Source organism: Dermacentor albipictus, chromosome 2, assembly GCF_038994185.2.
Source record: "Dermacentor albipictus isolate Rhodes 1998 colony chromosome 2, USDA_Dalb.pri_finalv2, whole genome shotgun sequence".
NCBI lineage: Eukaryota > Metazoa > Arthropoda > Arachnida > Ixodida > Ixodidae > Dermacentor > Dermacentor albipictus.
The window spans coordinates 178,789,101-178,808,041 of record NC_091822.1 but is presented as its reverse complement, the minus strand read 5'-3'; the positions used below and the strand labels follow the sequence as shown (position 1 = coordinate 178,808,041).

Sequence of the window (18,941 nt, the reverse complement as noted above, 5' to 3'; positions counted from 1 at the left end):
TATATTTCACAACTTACGTCTTCTGGCTTCTTGAAGTCCTTCGATATTTTCGTGACCTTGATGCACTGCGGAAAGATTAAACCTATTGTATATACCTCCAACAATTTTAACACACCACATTCCACAGCAAGTTCCTCCCCTTCTATTTGGAGCCTCCACTTCCAGTTCCTGCAAATCTGTCTGTTGTGGCCTGCAGGAAAGATAGCACAAAGTTATGCACTGGGTAGCACATTACAAAGCTTGGTTTCCATAAGTCAGCATGCAATAAAACATGATATTATTACGTTTCAGAGGTGCCACTGCTGGAAGTTCGATGAGAGCTGCTGCCTGCCTCGAAATCCATCCACCCGACCTCATGGATCTCATTCAATGAAAGTTCAAGTTGGGAGTCATCCTGGCTTCCGGTGCCACTTTCGGCAGACTTGTCTGATCTGCATCAAGCATAAATAAAAACATTTGCTCCAGCTACGCATCTAATGCTCTGTTGATGCTGGCCAGATGTTTGTTGATTTTTAATGAACATTCGAGGCACATTCGATCCATCAAAGTCACTGCAGTGTAGTAGAAAACGACATCACATATTACTATAGCTTTATGTTTGCATGAGTTCTATGGAATAATATTACCACGCATAAAATTTACATAATCACATGCAACAGTGAAGTTGCAGGACAAAGTCAACTTCAAATTGAGAGATAGTCTCCTCAACTTACCCTCCTGTCTGCTCAAAGGCAATGTTGCTGCAAATGCTGTAAAAGTAATAATATATCGGGTTTTACGTGCCAAAACCACTTTCTGATTATGAGGCACGCCGTAGTGGGGGACTCCGGAAATTTTGACCCCCTGGGGTTCTTTAACGTGCACCTAAATCTAAGTACACGGGTGTTTTCGCATTTCGCCCCCATCGAAATGCGGCCGCCGTGGCCGGGATTCGATCCCGCGACCTCGTGCTCAGCAGCCTAACACCATAGCCACTGAGCAACCACGGCGGGTGTGTAAAAGTAGTTCGTATTGACAAGAAATGAGCATACTGATCAAAACAAATAATGACGTATATGCTTCAGAAGAACTTGAGTTTGACCTAGTTGGTACTTACTGCAAATCATATTGACCGCAAAAAAGACGGGGACAGAGGAAGAAAACACATAAACAGTACGGGCGGTAACTTTCAACTGAAAGTTACCGCCCGTACTGTTTATGTGTTTTCTTCCTCTGTCCCCGTCTTTTTTGCGGTCAATATGATTTGAAATAATGACGTGCTACAAAAAGCAAGAGTCACAAGCACTTGTGGTGTAATTATGTTGTACATTGCAAGTGAAACCGACAATAAAGTAGCACCATAATGCTGTGGAAATTGGTATCGGCCTAACGGTAACACCACTTACATTGTCTCCTCGTACACTTTTTCCATGATTGGGATCAGTGCCTCAAAGTGCTTCCATTTAACTGTGGGCACATCTTTGGCTCCGGCCCCACTCTTCATCTTGTCCCTTATTTTAGTTTTAGTTTTTGTGAAGTTATCTTTCAAATTTTTGAATTTGGCTTGGCAAATTCCATCTGCAAAGCAAGAACGAAAGCATTCAAACGCTGTACACATGTGCATCTACATGGTAAAAGCGATACATCTTACATTTTTTGCAGCAGCATGCCGACTAGTCCAGCACAGTGATTTTTATACATTTCATTTGTAATTGGGTAAGCAAACTCAACAAAAATAGCGAAAATAAGTGCAGGCACGCCGTATAGCCCCTTAGTTGTATGAAATGAAAGAAAACGACGGAGCTTCCACCTATCCGTCTTCACACGCATGGTGCTCGATTAATTTTCAGGCGTATGTTCAAGCTCCAGTGCACTTTAGCATACGTCTAGACACCGATAATGTATGTATTCAAGAGATAACGCGCAGTTTGTCCACATATTAAACAAACACACATCCGCGGCTGTAAAAACGCACGGTTTGTAAACGCATATCACAAGCTGAAGCGCGGGCGTTGCCTACAGATACGCGCAACTCGACGTGATCGTCGGATTGCGTGGAGCAACGCTCTAAGTATATATATGTTACGTGTTCAGCGTACAAGTCGCATATTATGCCTACATACGCTTTTTAAACATCGTCGTGACACCGTCGTTTTAAACCATCGTGACAACACAACGTGGTAGATTCCTAGTTGGCGTCACCTATTCTCCTCTCACAAAAGCGTTCTTTAATGGTCCCCTTTGAGTTACAATGTTCTGAAAAGTCACGAAGAGCACCAAACGCAAAAACCCGGCACGAGCGAAGATACTGCTCCATGACTCGAGTACGGCCCCTACTGCAGCCCCGGTATAATCAGTGATGTTATTTTTGAAGGTAGAGCGCCGCAAGGCACGAGAAAGGTATAATCCGGGATGATTGATACAACACGAGCGCTGCAGGCGCGAGAAAGACTGTCCGAAGCACCCGTGCGAGGAGAATAGGCGACGCCAACGAGGAATTTACCCATTACGCTATTGGCTAGGTGATGTGCACTTACCAGTCACACCCAAATCCTGCGAAATCTTCTTCCATATCTCTTTCTTATATTCCGCTTCCTTGTACGTTGGATGACTTTTGTCGTACAGGACCGGATACTGTTTGATGATGTCCAGCAGCAGTTCCGCGGAGAACACAGTTGGCTCCGACATGGTGGACGCCATTTGCATTCTGATCGGCGGGATGTTTACATTCGTTCACCAGCGCTTCCGCCGGGTCGGGTTCTGCTTGGCTGCGGCCAAAGCGGCCAACATGACCGCGCGGAAAAAATTGGTCCGAGCGCGATCAGGCAAAGCGGCCACGTATTTTCCGCAAAGCGGAAAATCCGCGACCGCTTGGCCGGAGCCGCTTGGCCGCTTGTCCGCTCCGCCTTCGGTGTGAACGTGCCTTTAATGGACGCGACGGCGTCTTTTCGATACCTTCAAATCCTCAACATCGCCTTCCACCGCTTTTGCATTACGCGTGACATTACGTGCGATGTCAGCAATGAGATACGTGTCATGAATGAGATGTAATGACATTAATGAGATGCATGTCATGAGATCAGGAATAGCGTGCCTACATATGACATGAAACGCAGAGATTACGTTTATTACATACATGAACGACATAGCATACATTACATGTCTTTTTATCATACCATGAATGATACGCGCGTATGGTATGTCCTGACAGTGACATGCCTCCATGGTATTATGTTTCAAGGTATGAACATCAGTGATATGTGCATGACACTACGTGCATGAAAAAAAATTATACACACCCAATAAATCGTTTGCGTTGCACATGGTCCGAACGTTTACCCGTTTGAGAGTGTTTTCTTTGTTTGCGCGAAAAGTGAACCGAGCCATGTCAAGGTTATACCCAAAGGTGTTAAAAGCTGCATAAAAATTTCTTTTCCGGTGCACCGTAGACTTACAAGGCGCGCGCATTGATTGTACGACTTTCCTCCGCTGTAGCATTCACTTTGCGGTAAGCCTGTGGGAACATTGTATGCACATACGAAGACTGTGTATTCGTCGGTGTCTCTTCGCGAACAAAGTACACGCTACAAATTTTCGGGCATGCTGGTGGCTTCCGTTCATTCCCAGGATGGTCAATTGGTGGGGAGGCGAATACAAATTCCACCCATACCGACCGACGAGGCAAGTGTGCTACAACTGCGGTCAACAAGGCCACAGATCTGACGTATGTCCGACGCCGGATGCCAAGGCCTGCAGGCAGTGTGGAGCACGGAACCCGCCGGAAGGACATCAATGCCAGCCAAAGTGCCTGGTATGTGGAGGTGACCATGCCACCGGGTCCAGAGACTGCAAGGAGCGCCTGAAGCAGTTCAAGGAGCTTCGCGGGCCGGCCTATGGCGGGCGGCAAAGCCGCCAAAAGAGCCGGAGTGGGCAGCAGCAGCAGCAGCAGCTGCAGCAGCAACAGCAGCAGCAGCATCGGAAGAGATGGCTCAGCTCAGAGGGCGACCATAGCCAATCCCGGAACCAGAGCCAGGAGCGGAGGGGGAGTTCGCGGAGCCGTTCACGGAACCGTTCACGAAGCCGATCACGGACCAACGCTCCCCAGTCGTCCCAAGGCATCAAGGGAGGCAAGCAACAGCCGCAGCAGCAGCGGCACCAGAAGAAGCAGAAGCCCAACAACAACACTAACAACGGCAAGGTGAGCTGGGATGCAGGCCCTCCCAAATCGCTTGTTCCGCACTCGGGTAACAATAGTCGAAATAACATCAGTACACACGAGACTCAGTTAGAAAAAGAAAATAGGGTCCTCAGACAGAAGGTAGAGGAGCAGGATAAGAAGATTGAAGAGCTAATGAGAGCAGTTAGGGACCTCCAGTCGGGAGCCCCTCACAGGCCATCGCATCCACAAGAACAGGCATCAGAAGCACCAGAATATTTTGTCAAGTTCATGGCAGAGATGAGACAGAAATTCAACATAATAGAGCAACGAATAGAGATGCAAAACACAGACATACGCAACATGCGTAAACAAGAAAGAACACAAGGGGTCAAAGACAAATTTGACCAGCGACGTCCAACATTAGGCCTGTATTCAGATAATTAATCATGGCCAGACCCAATAAAGGAAAAGGCAAAAACGAAAAACTTGAAACCTGGCAGTGGAATTGCAGAGGCTACCGAAGAAAACAAGGACAATTACAACAGTTCATCAACAAGCAGTTAATTCCGCCCGACGTCATTGCTCTGCAAGAGACCTGGGGCTTCACGCCAAAATTACAAGGGTTTACATGCCAAGTAAATGAGGTCACTGGTCGAACAGCCATTCTGATCAGCAACACCCTTGCCGCCATAGCACACGACAAGATTGCCGACACAGACATAGATCATGAGATTACCGAAATTATACCGAAAAAGAAGAACGGGGGAAGTACTTTTATTGTAAACGTATACAGTCCTCCAAAGCAGAAGAAGGGCAAATTCACGCACCTTTTCCACGGTGTGAGCAGGTTGGCTAAAAACAACACGCTTGTAATCGTTGGAGACTTCAACGCCAAGGATCCTAGCTGGGGATACAAGACCACCGATAAAAAGGGTACGACAGTCAAGGAGGCGGCTGACAACATAAACTGCCAACTCTTAACTGACCCAGAGGTCCCCACCAGGATGGGAAACAGCGTCCAGGAGGACACCAGCCCTGACCTCACCTTCGTAAGAAGAGCGAGACAGGCGGTCTGGGAAAATATGCTGGAAAGCCTGGGTAGTGATCATTACATCATCAAGACGCAAATTGGAATGGCTCACGTAAAGCGTCGGATAGGCACAGCAAAAATAACGGATTGGGACGCCTTTAGACAAGCCTGTGATGGACATCCGCTGGGCGCGATACTGTCAATCGAGGAATGGGGGAATATTCTGAAGGAAAGGCAAAGCGAGTACACCAAGGAGATCGACTGCACAGAGCAAATACCGGAGGTTGACTCTAGACTGCTTCGGCTATGGGAGGCAAGACAGAGCCTGACCAAAAGGTGGAAGAGACAGAAGTTTAATAGGAAGCTAAAGCTGAAGATTGCGGAAATTACGCAAAAGACAGAAGAGTATGCGGAACAATTGGCGCGAGCAAATTGGCAGCAATTTAGCAATTCCTTAAGCGGAACCCTGAGTACCGCTCGAACGTGGAGCATACTCAAAGCACTCCTGGACCCGACTAAAACCAAGTCGGAGAACAACAAGGCCGTACAGAGGCTGGTTCACCAGTTTCAGGGCTCAGAGTATGAGCTCATGGAAAGAGTAAGGCACAAGTGCTTCGGGGACGGTGACCCAGCAGCCTACACGGAGTGCTACAAGGGGAAAGAAAATTCTGATCTGGACAGGCCTATAACCAAAGAGGAAGTATACGCAGCAATGAGAAATACCACTAGGAATACGGCTGCAGGCGCAGACAAGATAAAAAACGCGCTGATTCGCAACCTGAGTGATGAGCTGGTAGTCGAACTTACTGACTATCTCAACAAGCACTGGGCGGAGGAGACAGTACCCGAGGAGTGGAAGCATTCGGAGGTAGTGATGATTCCAAAACCTGGCAAAAAACTGCAAGTAGAAAATCTTAGACCAATCTCTCTCACGTCATGCTTAGGCAAGCTGTACGAGCGGGTGGTTACAATGAGGCTACAAAATTATATGGAGGACAACGAGCTGTACCCCCCCAGCATGTTTGGATTCCGCGCTAAATTATCGACGCAAGACGTGCTCCTCCAGCTCAAGGAGGAGGTGCTCAGCAACGTCCCACGAAACAGCGAACACGTCATCATGGCACTGGACATTAAAGGAGCCTTCGACAATGTCAGCCACGAAGCCATACTCACAGGACTGGATAGCCTGAACTGTGGCAGAAGGATTCATGGCTACGTCAAGGCCTTCCTCTCTAACCGGACCGCAACAATCGGCCTGGGAGCAGTCAGATCAGAGAAGTTTCGCACCCCAAACAAGGGAACTCCTCAAGGGTCGGTCATCTCCCCCATCCTCTTCAACGTCGCAATGATCGGGCTAGCAAGACAACTCGAACAACTTGAAGGCATACGGCACGCCATTTACGCTGACGACATCACGGTATGGGTGAACCGGGGATCGCTCAGCGAAAAAGAAGAGTGCCTGCAAAAAGCGGCCACCTGCGTAGAAACCTACGTTAGGGCCAGGGGCCTCACCTGCTCGACGGAGAAGTCCGAGCTCCTAAGGGTGTGGCGAGGCAAACAAAATCGAACGGTCCCTACAAGCGATGAGCTCAGCCTCAACGTCTACCTCGCGGGACAACGCATTCCGGAGAAGACCACCATTCGGATCCTGGGGATGTGGCTTCAATCCAATCAACGGTGCAATCATACTCTGACACTGCTGAAGACTGCCACCATGCAGGTAGCCCGTATGATCAACAGAGTATCTAGCAAGAGACACGGTATGAAGGAGAGCGACACACTTAGGCTAGTCACGAGCCTCGTGGTTAGCAGAGTGGTGTATAGCCTTCCCTACCACAAATGCATCAAGCAAGAAGAAGAACAAGCGGACGCCATACTGCGAAAGGCGTACAAAACTGCGCTTCACCTGCCGCAGCGCACATCAACCGAGAAACTGCTGGCCCTGGGACTGCACAATACCTTCAGTGAACTAAGAGAAGCACTACTATGCTCTCAGGCACGTAGGTTGATGCAGACCCCCACGGGAAGGGTGCTCCTGCGAAGATATGGCGGCGGCAACATGATCCAAGAGATCGAACGTACCGAGGCCATTCCGGACAAGTATCGCAGTACACTGCGCGTCGCACCGATACCCAAGAATATGGACCGGAACCTGCACAAGGCGCGTAGAGAGGCAAGAGCGGAGTACGTGCAGAGAACTTTGGCGAACAAGGACAACACAAGGTATACGGACGCGGCAACGTTCGTCAAAGACGGAAGACACAACAGCAGAGCAGTGGCGTCGGTGGTTAATTCGGACCTCAAGGAGATCACCAGCGCATCACTACAGGACTGCACGGTAGTCGAGGCCGAAGAGGCAGCTGTGGCTCTGGCAGCACTGGAGGGCTATCGATCTGGCAGGTCCCTAACAATAATAACAGACTCTCAAGCAGCATGCCGCAATTATACAAACGGCAGAATTGGGCGCAAAGCACGCCATATACTCTGCTCATGCGACCCGGGAAACAAAGTTCACCATACCATAATCTGGGTACCAGGGCACACTGGCATAACAGGGAACCAAGAGGCGGATAGGATAGCTCGAGGGCATACCAACCGGGCGTCCGACACATCCAGCCTTGAGGAACCCGAGTTAGTACCCATGGGCTACTCAGATATACTAAATTATTATAAAGGGGTCAGACTGAAGTACCCACCCCCGGATAAGGATCTAAGCAGAGAGGATGCTGTTGCATGGCGACAACTGCAGACGGGTACTTTCCCGAATTTAAACCTTCTGAATAAAATTTTCCCTACACAATATGAGGCTAAGTGCCCATGGTGCGGAGAGAAACCAGATCTGTACCACATATCATGGGCCTGTCAGAATATTGAGTCCCCAACTATCTATAAAATTAAAAACCCGAGTGCGGAACAGTGGGAGAGTATGCTTTCCAGCGTAAGCTTGAACGGCCAAAAGCGCCTAGTAGAGCGAGCTCGCGGGTTGGCCATACTCAGTGAGCCTTGGACTAGGGCACCAACCCTGTGATTGCAGACAGAAGAATCCATCAGAAGATGGAAGACGCCGTCTGAAGCCGCGAAGATCTTTTCTAGAGCCCAATAAATGTTTTCCGATCCGATCCGTTCCATTAGGGCTTCATGCAGTTAAACAAGTGCTAAACACATGGCTGATCAATGAGTTAGCGGTAAGAGGGAAAATAGAGGAATTCCGGATCCAGCTACAGAACAGGTATTCGGCTTTAACTCAGGAAGGAGGACCTTAGTGTTGAAGATATGAACGATAATCTTATGAGCATTATTAAGGAGTGTGCAATAGAAGTCGGCGGTAACCTCGTTAGACAAGATGCCAGTAAGCTATCGCAGGAGATGAAAGATTTGATCAAAAAACGCCTATGTATGAAAGCCTCTAACCCTACGCTAGAATAGAACCCGCAGAACTTTCCAAGTCACTCAACAAGCGTAAGACAGCTGACATAAGGAGAAGTATAATATGGATAAAATTGAACATGCTCTCAGGAACGGAGGAAGCCTAAAAGCAGTGAACAAGAAACTAGGAATAAACAAGAATCAGATGTATGCGTTAAGAGACAAAGATAGCAATATTATTACTAATATGGATTAGATAGTTGAAGTGGCAGAGGAGTTCAATAGAGATTTATTCTGTACTAGTGACACCCATGACGATAATGCAAAAGAGAATACTCTAGAGGAATTTGAAATCTCACAAGTAACGCCGGAAGAAGTAAAGAAAGCCTTGGGAGATATGCAAAGGGGGGAGGCAGCTGGGGAGGATCAGGTAAGAGCTGATTTGTTCAAGGATGGTGGGCAGGTTGTTCTAGAAAAACTGGCCACCCTGTATACGCAATGCCTCATGACTTCGAGAGTACCGGAAACTTGGAAGAACGCTAACATAATCCTAATCCATAAGAAAGGGGACGCCAAAGACTTGGAAAATTATAGACCGATCAGCTTGCCGTCAGTTGCCTACAAACTATTTACTAAGGTAATCGCAAATAGAATCAGGAACACCTTAGATTTCTGTCAAGCAAAGGACCAGGCAGGATTCCGTAAAGACTACTCAACAATAGATCATATTCACACTATCAATCAGGTGATAGAGAAATCTGCGGAATATCACCAAGCCTTATATATAGCTTTCACTGATTACGAGAAAGCGTTTAATTCAGTCGAAACCTAATCAGTCATGGAGGCATTACGGAATCAGGGTGTAGACGAGCCGTATGTAAAAATACTGAAGGGTATCTATAGCGGCTCCACAGCCACCGTAGTCCTCCGTAAAGAAAGCAACAAAATTCCAATAAAGAAAGGCGTCAGGCACAGAGATACGATCTCTCCAATGCTATTCACAGCGTGTTTACAGGAGGTATTCAGAAACCTGGATTGGGAAGAATTGGGGATAAGAGTTAAGGGAGAATACCTTAGGAACTGGCGATTCGCTGATGATATTGGCTTGCTTAGTAACTCAGGGGACCGATTGCAATGCATGCTCACTGACCTGGAGAGCAGTGGCGTAGCCAGAAATTTCGTTCGGGGGGGGGGGGGGGGGCGCTCACATTGCAGCTCGGCCTCCTCCTAAGTGGAAAATTTAGGTCGGATGCTCCTATCTAAATACAAGTAGAAGGACAATTCGTTTTTCTCGGCAACCACTGCACCAAATTTGATTATATTTGTTGCATTTCAAAATATATTAAATTCTAGTGCCTGTTTGTTTCGAGTTTTCGGTTTATGTCGTCAATATTTTATTGAAAAGTGGCACAAATCGAAAAGTTTCAGAAAACGAGACAATTAAGTTTATAAATCTGTAAATCAGCAATGAAAATTTACATCACAATTCCGTGAATTGCACATAACATAGCGTCTACAGCGGACAAAATTAATATGTTACACATGAGTCTCAAAAAATTAAGTATTACGGAAATACGGCTCTTGCAGAACCCTTGTACATAACATAACCAATTCATGTAAGATACAATTAGACATATCCTATTTGTCCGCTTTGAATGAATGGTGTAGTGGGTGCCGTGTACAGAACCGCGATATCTATTCTTGATGAAGAGCTCTTAATTTGTAAACTTCGTCCTATTTTTTTTTCGAAGTATCGAATTTTTCAAAATATTTTAAACAAAGTTCTGGCCCTAAGTCGAAATTCCGCTTCCAACAGACAATAGAATTTAACTTACTCTCTCAAATGCAACAAATTTCATTAAAGCGATTCAGGAGTTATCTCAGAAAAGCGTTTTTGCGTTTTACATGTATCTGAATAGGCCGTGTCGGAGTTGCGCCCAAGCTAAGCTTCCTCTTATATAATTTGCCTAGGGATCAAATACATGAATAATAAGTTCATTGCCATTGCCAAAGATGCTGCAAACGAATTCTTGAACGCTACGCACTGTCAATACAAGTAAAATACGTATTTTTTTCATAAAGTATTATATTCGTATGTGCCAAAAATCGTGCCCAACGTAACTGATGTCAATGCTTCCATGTTTTTGTCTATTTAATAATAAAGAAAATATCACATGAACTTTAGAACTACATCAGTTCGAAATCCGCAAAGCAGTGCATGTCGCTGATATGAAAAATGCAAAGGCCATGCAATGAACAAGTTGAGGACAAATATGTTAATGAAACTTTGTCATTCAAGGTCATTGTTTACATCCTTGTACATATGCAACGGCCAGTGAAAAATGTCAATGACGCTGTCATTTGTTCCAATGTATTACGCAGAAACATCTATCACCGGTCGTGTATCGTGAGTAATTGCACCGAAATTATACTGGCAGCAGAGAGCACGTATCAGAAGCAGGAGTTCTGCAGCGTATACGAGGGCGAGTCAAATGAAAGTGAGCCAATGCAAATATATGACAAACGGGGTACAATATTTAAAGTAGCCTCCATGAGCATTTTGACATTTAGACATTTAGACATTTCTCTCATTGACTAACGAGTCGCGTAATTCCCGTCTCATAAAGCTCCTTGGGTTGCTGCTTCAAAACGTTTGCAACTGACTTTCACGTCATCGTCCGAGACGAATCTGGTTCCCATGAGCTGTTTTTTCGGTTGCCCCAAAATGTGGAAGTCGCAAGGCGATAGATCTGAGTTGTATGGCGGATATTGCAGCATTTCCCACTTGAACTTCACCAGTTTTATATTAACCACATCAGCGACTTGGAGATGGACATTGTCGTGGAACAAGATGAACCCATTCGTCAATTTTTCACGTAGTTTGTTCTTGACTGCGACACGCAGGCGATCCGGCGTTTCACAATATCGTAAACAAGTGATAGTCTCTCAAGATTCAGTAAATTCTATCAGTAATGGCCCCTGACGATGGAAAAATAAAAGTCAACAACACCTTTCCGGCGGAAATGGTGGCCTTTGCTTTCTTTAGGGGGTGGTGAATTCAAGTGTTTCCATTGTAAGCTTTGCCGTCGTGTTTCAGGCTCGTAGTAGTGGCACCATGGTTCGTCCTCGATCACACTTGCAGACAAGAAATCGTCACCCTTATTGTAATACCGGATCAGATGAGTAAAGGCAGCGCCGAACTTCTCCGTATTCTGGCGGAGATTCAAAATCTTGGGCATCCATTGCGCACACAAGGGCCGATAACCAAGATGTTCATGAATTATGGCGTCAACGGTGACGGTGAACCGAACCGTGACTGATGTTCACACGCTCTGCCAGTTCATCGATGCTTATTCTCCGTTCTTGTGTCATCAGCTCATAAACCTTTGAAATTTTGTTAGGGGTGATTGCACGATGGCTTTGTCCCAGTCTGGGATCGTCTTTGCAACTTTCACGTCCTTCTTTGAACCGTTTGTTCTAACGCTTCACATTGGCCAATGAAATGCAATGTTCAATCTACACGGCAGCCATACGATGAGTAATTTCTTTTCGGGAAACACCTTCAGCTGTCCAAAAGCTCACGGCACCACGCTGCTAAACTTCTGGAGCGTCCATTACGTCACGTAACCATGTTCAACCAAGTTTATGAGCGCATTAAAGGACATTTACGCTCACACCTGCGTGCCACTTTTGTAAATGAGAGATGCCTGCGTGCTACGCGCAGGCCTTGCAGATAATGAACAGAACCATTATTGCGCGGGGTGGGTAGGCTCACTTTCATTTGACTCGACCTCGTACATAGAAATGCGAAGATGCAATGGAATATACAAATGCTAAGATACAGCTTGATAAAGGGCAAAAAATTGCAACTGGAAACAAAGTTCACTGCACGTATACACAAAACCTCGCAACAAGATTTCTAAACATACGTATAAGTTTCCAATAAATCTACGTATCTAAGCAAAAGTCACGGTATATAATGGGTCAAACAAGGCAAATAAACATGTTGCGCAATCACAGATTCACAGAATCCTAGATCCCACCCCAATTCCATCCACTCCCCCCGATGTACCACGCGCGACGGAAGGCGCGGCGCGCTTGCTCCCCGCTTTTCTTCTTTGCGCACACAAGACTGAGCCACCATCATCAGCTCACCCATCCCCCTCCCCCTCCCCCCGACAGACACACGCTTTCACTCGCACATACAGCATGCGGCGCTCGGTCCCGATGTTATCGCCCTTAGACTTTATGCGGAATATGAGGGCGACGGCGACGGCAGGAATGCGCCTAGAGTCTCCATATAATCGCTATCGCAATAATATAATGAGCATCCGGCAGCTGAAGCGTCCCATGGTCCATTACTTTCCACAAAAGAAGTAACAAAATAGAACTTTCACCATGCGACAATTTGCTGCGCCGGAACATTTTTTTTTCCTTTTGTGGGGCGGGGGAACCGTAACGAAAAAAAAATACGCAAAGGAAAGTATGTTGGTGACAATCGAATGCCTTGGTTCACCAAGAACAATGTGAATACTGCTCGGTATCCTACACTGGCGAGACAAGACTTTCTGGAGAGGTTGCGCTCAAGTGAACGCGGTGCAATCCGTCGAGTCCCCACATTGATGGCGGTGAGCGACCATTGTTTCCTTTTCTCGTCTGCTAGCTAGAAAGCGTCCAAAAACTCTGCCAGGCGAAAATGCACTCGGCCAGAGAAAACCGAAGGCGTACAGAAGTGCGCCGCGCGCTGGTCGGGGCAACACGAGAAAAACGCATGCGCTCTGGTTGGCTCTGGCAGCCCCCGGGTAGGGGAGCGAGAACAACAAAATTGAAGAGGCTCAACGTGGTCTTCGCGATTAAATGTCATAGTAGAAAAAAATAAATAAGAACGTAGTTACCTTGGCTGGCCTTAGCGTCTTCACTGGATGCTTTGGCGCAGGTGAAAAAAAAAATGATATTTTTTATGTGACATGACGGCACGAATGAACCACCACAACGCTTCGTCTCATCGGGCCTCGCTGCGGGCTTTGTCAACTTTTCTGATAGTGCGTTGATTTGGCTAGTGTCGTTGCATAGCCCGATGTGCGACTTTGGAAAAGTTAATGCACCTTTGGCGTCAATTATTTATGGGAACATTAAACTTACAAAGTTACGCAATTGAAAATCTAAAGCACACGTTTGGAAATGTCAATGCACTTTTCAGATCAAAAGTTTATGAGCACTTTATACCCATAAAGTTTCGGAATTGACACCCACGCGCTCCGTAGATTCCATGATAGAGTGTAGATTCCGCAGTCTCCGCCACATGCCGCGGCGAGCCCGTTCGCCATCAAAACGTCCTTGAAACTTTGTGCTCGGATGGGGCTGCTTGCGTTATGTGACTCTCGGTGCATGGGCGTTGCCGCGAAATCCAGCGCGAGTTCGCAATTTTTGCGGTGAGATGGCTTTTCGAGCATGAAAAATACGTTCTAGACAAAATCCAGAATGATTTTCTGCGCCGGGGGTTGCTTTGGTCGGCGGTGCATGGACAGCGCGAAAAAATTTCGGGGGGGGGGGCTGAAGCCCCATAAGCCCCCCCCCCTGGCTACGCCCCTGCTGGAGAGGGAAAGCCGAAGCGTGGGTCTAAAAATTAATCTGCAGAAAACTAAAGTAATGTTTAACAGTCTCGGAAGAGAACAGCAGTTTACGATAGGTAGCGAGGCACTCGAAGTGGCAAGGGAATTCATCTACTTGGGACAGGTAGTGACCGCGGATCCGGATCATGAGACTAAAATATTGAGAATAACAATGGGCTGGGGTGCGTTTGGTAGGCATTCTCAGATCATGAACAGCAGATTGCCATTCTCCCTCAAGAGAAAAGTGTATAACAGCTGTGTGTTACCAGTACTCACGAATGGGGCAGAAACCTGGAGGCTTACGAAAAGGGTTCTACTCAAAATGAGAACGACGCAACGAGCTATGGAACGAAGAATGATGGGTGTAACGTTCAGGGATACGAAAAGAGCAGAGTGACGGAGGGTGCAAACGCGTGTGAATAACATCCTAATTGAAATCAAGAAAAAGAAATGGGCATGGGCAGGACATGTAATGAGGAGGGAATATAACCGATGGTCATTGAGGGTTACGGACTGGGTTCCAAGAGAAGGGCAGCGTAGCAGGGGGCGACAGAAAGTTAGGTGGGCAGATGAGATGAAGAAGTTTGCAGGGACAACATAGCCACAATTAGTACATGACCGGGGTAGTTGGAGAAGTATTGGAGAGGCCTTTGCTCTGCAGTGGGCGTAACCATGCTGCTGCTGATGATGATAATAATGATGAATAAACACATTTTAATGGGCGTGCGTGGCGCACATGGCTTATCCAAGATTGTCGCTGTTCGCGGTCGCGTCGAGAAATGAAAAAAAAAATGAATTGTTCCCGGTTGGAAGTCTTTAAAAAATCTGATGACGCCTAAGCATTTTTAGAGAGTTGTGAATGCGAAATAATTATTGCCGAATTCAATGCCGCTGAGCGGTGGTTCAAGTTATCAACTCCGCACGGGCAAACGAGTGCGCTGAGAGCTTGGTCAACACCTCCTAGACAGCACAAGGTCGGTGCACTTCGATCCGAGAGGTCAATCTGGCCTCATGAGCGGGGAGGGGGGGTGGCGGCGTTCTACTCCGGCGACTGCTTGGTATGGCGCAGCCGCGCGGGCCCTATCCTGAAAGCGATCTGCAATAGGAACATAGTGCGCTAAGTGCTGATAGCTTCGTGTCCGCTGTGTTTTCGCCGCTTAGTTTGCATTGATGTAAGGGGCAGCGCGAAGGTAAATTCGCTCGCTGTTGCTGCCACGCTTTCTTACTCCAGCGCTGTGACAGCGAGCTTCCGCGGCCCTCGAGTGAGATGCGTTCATGTTTGCTTACGCGCGCATGACACCATGCCTTTTAACTTAGCGAGCGAATGCAAAATGCGAAAACCCCAGTGTACTTAAATTTAAGTGCACGTTAAATAACCACAGGTGGTCGAAATTTCCGGAGTCCTCCACTACGACCTGCCTCATAATCAAAAAGTGGTCGTGGCACGTAAAACACCACAATTTATTTGATTTTGTTTCACATTTTAGCAAGCGAATGTTTACAAATTTGCGCGGACAAACAAACTGCTATCCTTACTGCATATATCTGTCTACTAATTAGCTATCGCAATCGATGCTTCGCCTTTCGGGTGAAACTGCGACTATGTTCATACATGAATTTCCTTATTGCGATTATCGAAGCGAAGTTAGAACAGAACGCAGGCGCGACCTTGCGCAGACACGGAACGCGAGGATAACACGCGCTTGCGAGAGCGAGGGTGACGTGGCTTCGCGACGGTTCCCTCTGCCCGCACGCAACACCTGGCGCGGCCACGCGGCCGCAGGAGTTCCCTTTCGCAAGCTTTGTTCTGTCAAGGCGCCCACGTACATGGCGTCGCAGCCAATGGGACTTAAGTGTCGTTTCGCCGCTAAAGACGACGGGTTTTTCGCTCAATGAGCCATTTTATGCTTTCGCGTCAATAATTGTTGGAGCATCCAGCAGCATGCCAGCAATTTCAAAAGTGCGACTTAAGCGCACGCACTCTTTCGATACTCGTTGACTCTATGAGTACATTCATGAGAAATACTTTCGCACTGCCTCCCGCGGTGGTGCCACAGTATCGTTTTATATAGAGTGATTGTGTAGGATCCCTTTTGGGCAGCCACCCTTACGCCAACGTTCGCCATCTTGGGCTCCAAAACTATGAGGGAATGTCACTCTTCACACGCGCAGAAGCCACGTTCGCACAGCAATGCCAGCAGGGATGTTTTTCGCTTTTAATTTTTTTTTGCTAGTATAAGTCCATAAGCTCGCCTCGGGGTCACGAGCCTGGATTTTACGCTCGCGTGCCTTATGTAACGATTATAAATATGTAGCCTACTTGTGACGAACCTAGTGTAAACGTCTGTGAGACTTTCCAATTTCTATGCAAAGCGCCAAATATAATTCTCAGCATTCATAGACTAGCTGTATTTCTTATTAGGCATGCATTTCATCACCGCTCGCGACAGCTGAAAGACGTGAATGCTCATATTCACCACACAGTGCTGTAACGTCCAACATTCCTTTTGTGTGAAGTAGGAAAGCTAAATATTATCCAGGTGAACGACGCGAGGAATTGCAAGCATTTAACATCGATTCCGCAGTCGCCAATGTTAGCTCTGGCGTTCCTCAATGAGTTGGCCTATCACCTCCATTGTTTCTCATTTAGATAAACACCTGCAAAACTGCATAAAGCATCATCAGGGCTGTTGGGTGATGACTGTGTTGTCTGCAGTGCCGTTACCTGCTTTTAAGATGTCAAAAAAAAACTACAAATTGACAACAATTTGTAGTTTGGCGACAACAATTTGGCGACAACAATTGACAATTTTCTTTTGCACAAAAGAACGGACACAAGAGAGACGACAGGAAATGGTGCTTATGGATTCATGGATTCGCACCAACTAGCCCACCAACGCATTGTCCTGAACCAAAACGCTATTCATTCAGTCATAGCATGGTGCGACAGGTGGCACATGAAGCTGAACCTCACTAAATGTCAATACATGACGGTGAGACGCAAGCGCACAACTAATAATTCTAGATCTCACATTTACCTAGTTCCTATCACCCGCACATCATGCTATAAATTTCTGTGAGTGGATTGGCATCATTCAGATCATAGGTAACCCATATTGACACAATATGCAGTGACGCCTCACGTGCCTTTGACTACTTGCGACGAAACCGGAGGCACGCGGCACCGGAAATAGGAAAGATAGCATATAAGACATACGTATACTGAAAGCTTGGATATGCTGTCAGGGTCTCGAATGCCTCACAATCTTTTCTCGTTAATTCAGGGTAAAAGATCCTTTATAGAGCAAGGACGTGATACGAAGGGAACAACGAAAGACAGTGCTAACTTCCACTCAACTTTATTCGTGAAAACAGCAGCTTATATACACTGAAGCGACAGCATGTGACTGAAAAGGTTGACCTTATCCGGAAGTCGATCTTTTTATCCGTCAAAAGTACTGAAGTAATACTTACAGATGCAGCTGACAAGCTGCATCTACAACTACACGTAGTTGCATCTACAAATGCACGTTTTATTACACGTGCTTTTTCCATCAAGACAGCGTATTTACTGACACAACTCGCTTAGTTTGCACAGCCAAGAGAAGATCACGTTAGCTTTGGAACCTTCGCCTATCTTTTTGAGATTATGGGAAACCTTGTGAAGATGGGGAATCGCTGACCTTTTTAATAGGAAAGCATTATATGCCCCATTACTCGAAAATCTGGCGTTTGAGGCCTTTGCCCTGCAGTGGGATTTGCCCTGCAGTGGGCGCTTCCAGCTGGCTGGAAGCGTGCTGTCGTAGCTGCGCAGGGGACACCAAGACGCTCGGCTGTTGCCTCTCGTGTGAAGACGTCGGGCACAACACACAACAGTCGGTCTTTATGTCATTAAACGTAACTAAACCAACTTAATACCCCGGGAAAAGTTTCAAAGAGTTCAAGAAGCGGTGTAGATGTTCGAAATTGGGTAGGCTGTGTATTTCCGTGGCGTCTATTCTGCTGCGCCGAGGGCACCATCGTGTCTCAGTGGCTGTGGTGTTGGGTTGCTGAACAAGAGGTCGCGGGATCGAATCCCGGCCACGGCGGCCGCATTTCAATGGGGGCGAAAACATCCGTGTGCGTAGATTTAGGTGCAGGTTAAAGAACCCCAGGTAGTCATAATTTCCGGAGTCCCCCACTACGGCGTGCCTCATAATCAGGAAGTGGTTTTGGCACGTAAAACCGCATAATTTTTTAAAGATTGATTTTCAGTAAACGTTTATTACCAAGAACGCCGGGTGCGTATACTACCGCAAAGGACGGATGCTGTGCGGTGACTCCACTCCTTTACTCGCCACGCCACAGATTTGCACTAGAATTCAACCGGTTTCACCAACTCTCGTTTATATTCTCTTCGACATAAAGTGCGACTTCGCCTGCCACCCGGACTTAAGCGCTTCCTCTTTTTGTCCCCCGCTCCTTTCCCAATGCGATGAGACGTTCTTTCACCGATGTGTGCTCCTCCTTTTTCTCATTAAATGAAGGAATTCACTCATTCATTCGTAACTTGCTACAGAAAATAGCGTGGCTTCATCTTCATGACCACCCTATCTCTCACCTGGAATCTCCCATCGCAAAACAGTGTGGTGTTGCAAGTGGCTGGGCGTCGCATACACAATTTCCTAGGAATGGCTATCAGCACGGCGACCAATTTTCGGTGGTTGACGAGATAGTAAAGAGCACCTTCTCTACCTCTTCCAAAGTCAACGCCATGCTTCGTGAGATACTGTTAGTCGCTAGGACGAAGTACGAA

General features: G+C 46.9%; 2 protein-coding genes across 2 annotated transcripts; one reads left to right on the top strand and one right to left on the bottom strand.

Moving 5' to 3' along the window:
• Positions 1-280: 280 nt before the first annotated feature.
• On the bottom strand, positions 281-2,667 carry LOC139055821 (transcription factor Adf-1-like). The gene is made up of 3 exons (XM_070533366.1): positions 2,517-2,667; positions 1,386-1,557; positions 281-431 (listed from the first exon to the last, which is right to left on the bottom strand). The coding sequence occupies exons 1-3, from the start codon at positions 2,665-2,667 to the stop codon at positions 281-283; spliced, it is 474 nt and encodes a 157-aa protein (XP_070389467.1).
• A 940-nt stretch (positions 2,668-3,607) lies between these two features.
• Positions 3,608-17,952, top strand: LOC139055820 (arginine/serine-rich coiled-coil protein 2-like). The gene is made up of 3 exons (XM_070533365.1): positions 3,608-4,177; positions 4,945-5,187; positions 17,899-17,952. Exons 1-3 carry the CDS (start codon positions 3,608-3,610, stop codon positions 17,950-17,952), a joined length of 867 nt encoding a protein of 288 aa, XP_070389466.1.
• The last annotated feature ends 989 nt before the right edge of the window (positions 17,953-18,941 follow it).

Bases quoted from the DNA above. Each gene is read 5' to 3' on its own strand.
- LOC139055821 (XM_070533366.1), bottom strand. From the start codon at position 2,667: ATGTCGGAGCCAACTGTGTTCTCCGCGGAACTGCTGCTGGACATCATC. The intron at 1,558-2,516 runs GTAAGTGCACAT...CTTGCTTTGCAG, and splicing joins GCAGGATTTGGGTGTGACTG to ATGGAATTTGCCAAGCCAAA. The intron at 432-1,385 runs GTAAGTGGTGTT...TGCTTGATGCAG, and splicing joins AAAGTGTACGAGGAGACAAT to ATCAGACAAGTCTGCCGAAA.
- LOC139055820 (XM_070533365.1), top strand. From the start codon at position 3,608: ATGGTCAATTGGTGGGGAGGCGAATACAAATTCCACCCATACCGACCG. The intron at 4,178-4,944 runs GTGAGCTGGGAT...CCTCCAAAGCAG, and splicing joins ACAACACTAACAACGGCAAG to AAGAAGGGCAAATTCACGCA. The intron at 5,188-17,898 runs GTAAGAAGAGCG...TTTGCCCTGCAG, and splicing joins CCAGCCCTGACCTCACCTTC to TGGGATTTGCCCTGCAGTGG.